The following is a 6,000-nucleotide window of genomic DNA, read 5'->3' on the forward strand; positions in this document are numbered from 1 at the left end:
ATGTATTAAAATAAAATATCATTCCCTCACTTTTTAAATAGTGAAAATAATTAATTTACTTATTAATTAATTTGAAAAATAAATTAAAAAATTAATAAATTAATTTATTAAATTAATTAATTTATTTATTTAATTAATTTATTTATTAAATTAATTAATTATTAATTATTATAAATTAATTAATTATGAATTAATTATTTAAAATAATTAATTAATTTAAATATTAAGTATAATTTATAGGATATATACTTTCTTTATAATGCCATTACATATTTCTATTAATATAAAAAGTTTCAGAGCTTTTTATTCACTTTACTTTTTTGGGATTTTATGAACTGAAAAATGACAGTTTTCGTGAGAATGACCCATATATATATATATATATATATATATTTACTTTTTGCCAGAGTGTTTTCAGTAAAGGCTAGTTATTACGTTTATTTTTTAGTAATCCGATCGAAAATGATTAGAATTTTTAAAAGAATGAAAATTAAATCATATTGCTAACAAAGAAAACATAATTCGAATTAGAATATGTTAAATTACATATTTTAATCCAAAAGAATTTTAAAAATAAACGTATTTCATTCATTATTATTTCGTATGGAAATCTATCTTTTTCACATTTACACTTAAAATTCCGTATTCCTGAAATATGTTGAAAGTTATGGATTTTAGGCATAAAGTTTTCTTAATCAATTAAAATAATACGAGAAAAATCTTACCGTTGTCGCAACATCTAACACAGATCCAATAAAAGGAAATGACTTCACATACGGAATATTTCGTTCTTTCCAATACGAAAACTTTTTATTTGAGTGCCTAAATTGAGAAAAATGAATGTTATTACAGCTAAAACCTCTCAGAATTATACCTGTCTGAACTGTCTCAAAGCATCTTCCTCCTTTTTGTAAAAAAAAATTTTCAAATAAATTATTTTTCGAAAACTATCTTCTGAGAGGACTAAAACATAAAAAAATCACTTTTTTTAAAAAATCACGTCTAAAACAAAAAACCGGCACTATCGAAAGAGATGCGACAGAAATTCCGAATATAACGATAATATTTCACACTACTTTTTTGTTTTAGGTGAGGTAAAAAAATACATAGAGATAAATATTTTCTTGTTTTTAATGCTTTTATTTTTTTTTAAATTTTGATTTAATTTAATAATTTTCTGTTCTTAAATTCAATATCTGGTATTCTAAATTGAAAAGTGATCAAAAATTTGATTGGGAATAACTTTTGCTTCCAACATTTAAAAAGCGATTTGAACTTGCACAATCATCTGGCGCAAAGTTCCATTTTATATTTTATCACTCTAGTTCAAAAAAAAAGATGAAATTTCTAATCGAAAATAAATTCTAATTAGCAATAAAATGTCGACAAAATTTGCTGGTGCCACCATGAAACGAAGAAAGGTTGTATACAATTAAGCACGACTAACAAGATGCAGCAATGGGATACCTGCAAGTGACGTAGTTTGGGTATCTCAATCCTGATTGGTTGTCGAAAAATAATGTTTACTTAGCAACTGTTCTTTCTATTCCATTTCGCGCAAGTCAAGCCTGTTAATTATTAATTCTTCAACTGTTTCTATATTCTTTCACTATATACTTCTTACTTAACGCATAGACAGGCACGAAATCAATTCGATCATAAACAAACTTTTTATACATCGAAGTTGACAGGTACGCAAAAAATCACTATTAGTACACTATCACTATTAATCACTAAAGTGAAGTATCACGGTTACAATAAAATGCACATAATAAATCTAAGTTAAGTAAAAGAATTAGACGAGACAGACTTATATTTCAACTCATTCGATGCACGATACGACTCTATGTTTAATTAAACTTATCGTTAATTAACATTCTTACTTATGTAGAAAGACTAAGCTCAGCTTTAATACGCCATTTTACAGATAAAGATTAGCTGGTGCTGACGTCATAGGTCACATGTGTGAGTATAGAAGGCTTTCTTCTTCTCGAGGTGCAAGTTTCTCATTGTAACATATATTAAAAAGCCTCCATTTTGTTGTCACATAAGAACTGAACTTTTAGCTACGCTCGTAGAATAAGTCTTCCTAAGTCAATAAGACAGAAAAGACTACCCTCCCATTTAGACTGTGCTTAAGTATTATTCCGGCTGCCCATGTAGCGGAGGATCAAGGATACGCAGTGGATAAACTGCGTTCAGAAAAGACTACCCTCCCATTTAGACTGTGCTTAAGTATTATTCCGGCTGCCCATGTAGCGGAGGATCAAGGATACGCAGTGGATAAACTGCGTTAGTAGAACTTTCCCATTTGGTTCCATGTGTGGCAACATAGTTGAAGAGCTTGGAGTAGGTGGTTGTTTGCGTAGTTGGAAAAAAGTTCCTCGTAGCAAGGGGACTGATGCCCCCATCCTATTGATCCCAGAGACGAAAATTTTTGGAATGGATGGTGAAGTCTTTTTAGAATATTTGATGAAATAGTGATATAGGAATCACTTTCGATCCGATTACATTTTTTTCTTGATTCACTTTACAAAAGTTTTTTTCACTTACATCCCATCATGTATCTGATTTTAGCCCTATTTAAGTTTTTTTTTAAAATTTGTTTCTTGTGATTCTAACTAGATTTTGAGCAGCTCAATAAATGCTGTGAGTATAGCATTCTTGCTTCTGCCTCCCTTTATATTGATTTAATTCATTTATTTTCTCAACTATGTAGCTTTTTCTTATACTTTTATGAATGAATGGGAGAAACTTGCCTTCGAGGAGGACGTTTTGGTGGAGTTAACCCGCATTTGCGTTACACGAAGAGGAAGACCACGAAAACCTTCACGGTTAGATTGACGACAAGGGAACTCTAACCCATGATCCGCCTACCACTGAGTATATTTCACGTCAACACTGTGGTTGTCGCAATCCGGATGCGGAATTCGTAACGACTGGAATTCGAACTCTGTTCGCCGAAATTGAGAGGCGAACGCTCTATTCCCTGAGCTATCGTGGCTCATGTAGCTTTATTTATAAAAAAAAAAATCATTCTAGAGAATTTCGACATACACTTTTATACTGGCCCATACGGGTCAAGGTATTATAATCTTGCATGCGCAAGTGTGGTGGTGGAAATCTTAATAATGTTCTGAGATTTTAGTAAACTGTTCTGACTTAATTTTGTAGGAATTAATTTTTTCACCACTACGTGTAGTAGTGTAATTATTAGATCCAAGTCTAATATTGAGGTACCATGTGCATGGTACATTAAGTTTTTTTTTCAACACAAGTTATAACGCAGTCTTCGGAATTCCTTTGCAGTTTGTTTCATTGAAATTTAGATTAAAGCGTTTCATTGAAAACACTACAAGTATAATAATAGTGGATGGTGCGTTTTTTCGATCGTAGTTGTAAAAGTCAGTCGGAAATAGAAACCCAAAAGTCTTACGACGGATTTTTACCCCTAACGCCATCTTCGCTTAGGTTTACACGATCAACCATCCCATTGAGATAAAATATTTCAAGAATAAGTGTCTGCAAATATATACGGGTGGATCACTGTCCTTAAGACACCAGATTGTCCGAGCCAGTGTTTATTCAAAACCTTTTTTGGAAAAGAGCTATACTGCCGTTGAACAGGAAGTAAAGGCAATACGCAACACTCTTAAACAGCAAACATGTCATCCGTGTACATTTAAAAATGTAGTTCTACTGTCTGACTCAATTCATCAGATCCATTCATGTTTCCACTATCAAATGAAAAATTTCTGAATTCAGCTGCTATATTTTTTGACGTCTCATCAAAAATACGTTGTTTTGCAATGGATCCCTGGTCATTGCTATTTATATGGTTATGAGCAAACAAAAATTCTTGCCATAAAGGTTGCTATGCTAACACACTGTACTAAACACACAAAAAATCTTTTCACTCCTCTGAACTAGTTATTAACCAAATTATGCTGTTGACACGCTAATCTGCATACTTGGTTAAAACAGAAACCAGATATGGAAGAAATAACAGTCTACTAGACATTCCTCACAAACCTAGACGGGAAGTAGTGGCAGCTTTTCATTTACTTAAAGGGAAAGTGCAATTTTTTTGCATTTGCCTTCTGCGTGAGACTGCCTGCCCCCTGTACAGCAAAAAAATAGAGTACTGTTTGTCTAAGATAGGTACTCTGACCACCACTAAGTCTGCGGCAGTCTGGTCCTATGAAAACAAGAAGAGGGCATTTTAGGAAGGGTAGCTTCGATAAAGAGGTCTCCTTTTTTCTCAAAAGAGGGACCCCGCACCCCTTCTTAAAATAATCATACCTCGTTACCATAGTAACTGCCACAGCTCCAGACGAATGTATGGCAGAGTACCTATCTTAGACAAACAGTAAATACCGCATGCATACCTGTGAATTTCTCCATCTCTCGCCTCCCATTATCAAAATAATGGGGGGGTGACGAAAGATATTATAAGGCAAAAACCTTTTGCTATCTCATGAACTTTTATATGTTATTGTTGCTGTTAATTTCCTTGTTCAAATTTTGTTTTTCCTGTACTTTTACTCACTGATCCAGACATTGGAAATAAAATAAAATATTTCACCTAAAACTTTTGATACATAAAAGTACTGGAAAAAATAACACATTACCAGAAAATCATTAATTTTAATCAAAAGGAATGAAACAACTTTTATAAATTTTAAGTACACAGTAAGAAACCGAGAGCTGTATTTACTCATGATTTATTCTCTTTATTATTTCTATATCTTCGAGGAAAAAAAATTATGGATGCATATTATTAGAAACTATGTCAGTTTAACTGGTATAAATGCCGGAGAGGATTGAATATTTAGAGCAATAGAGCAAAAGCCTAAATTGTTTTATCTATCACTAATGTAAGCAATGATACATTTTGACCGCTGAACAGGAAACAAATTGCTAGTTTATATTGCTAAAAATATTTTCATTGCCTGCCATGAATGCTGCTTTTCTGATTTAAAATATTGTTTATTCTCTTCAAAAAATAGCAGTACCTCGAAGATTCTGTAAATTTCAATTAAACACCATTCATGAATAAAAATATACATACCAACAGAGCAAAACAGTAATAATTCCTATAAGCAGGACTTCTGTTGAAATATAGTTGAAATATTCAAACATAGGCTCATTAATAGTCATTATATTGTGACGTAGTTTCTTAAAGTCCTGTGTCTCTTAATTTCTGCTTCAAGCAGCTTGCCACATAGACAGGAAAATAATAATTCCTATGAAGTTACCAATGCTTAATAGGAGTACCAGTTTTTGCACCTGATTTTATGGTTTTCAATATTCGTTTTATATTGTTTATTTGAGACTTTTCTTAAGTGAATGTATCCGAAAAAATGGTTTTATTTGATTTTAAGTAGCATTTAAAACATAAACCTTCCAGAAATCAAGCAACAAATATGACACATTTCATACTTCTTAATGATCAATAAAATTCCGCTATATTTTGTAATGGCAGATTTTTTTTAAACTCTAAATTGCAAGCTTGAAATCGACAACAGGTACATTAATTCTGATGAGAAGGTGCACTTAAGGATATTTTAAGAATCTCAAAACCATTTCTGCAAAAAAATCAAATATCAATATCTTTCATGTGTAAGATGGCCAATCTTCACAAATGCTAAAAGAAATTCTTAAAAGAATTGGGTAAACATTTCATTTGTTATTTCAGCTTTTTTTTAATCACCTGACTGGTCAACTGGCAAGCAGATGAGACTCAATTTATAACGTCGTTGCAGAGTGGAAGGATTAAAACAGGTCATAGGTCGGGAAGGAGGATACTAAATTTATTTATTAATTATTAGACAACAGCAGTCATGAGAGTGAGTGAAAGTGCACATGATAAGTTGCGCTCCTTGGTTATATGTTAGGGAAAATCTTGCAAAGTAAAATCCGCAAAATGTCTTAATTTAGGGAAAGAGGGAAATCTTAGTAGTTGCTATTGGTTTATGAGATAGATCGAATGTTTCCCAC

At 31.9% G+C, this 6,000-nt stretch overlaps 1 protein-coding gene across 1 annotated transcript in view; it reads right to left on the minus strand.

Moving 5' to 3' along the window:
* The window catches only part of LOC107456759 (cytochrome P450 3A27-like), an 81,944-nt gene extending 76,682 nt beyond the window's left edge, over nucleotides 1-5,262 (minus strand). The window contains exons 1-2 of the mRNA XM_071184919.2: nucleotides 5,072-5,262; nucleotides 726-822 (exon numbers count right to left, since the gene is read on the minus strand). Coding sequence (XP_071041020.2) covers nucleotides 726-822; nucleotides 5,072-5,160 — 186 coding nt within the window. The 5' untranslated portion in view covers nucleotides 5,161-5,262. The remainder of the gene's footprint in view (nucleotides 1-725; nucleotides 823-5,071) is intronic.
* Between the last annotated feature and the right edge of the window lie 738 nt (nucleotides 5,263-6,000).

The sequence above is a fragment of the Parasteatoda tepidariorum genome, chromosome 5, assembly GCF_982258835.1.
Source record: "Parasteatoda tepidariorum strain Cologne lab strain chromosome 5, Ptep-v5.0, whole genome shotgun sequence".
NCBI lineage: Eukaryota > Metazoa > Arthropoda > Arachnida > Araneae > Theridiidae > Parasteatoda > Parasteatoda tepidariorum.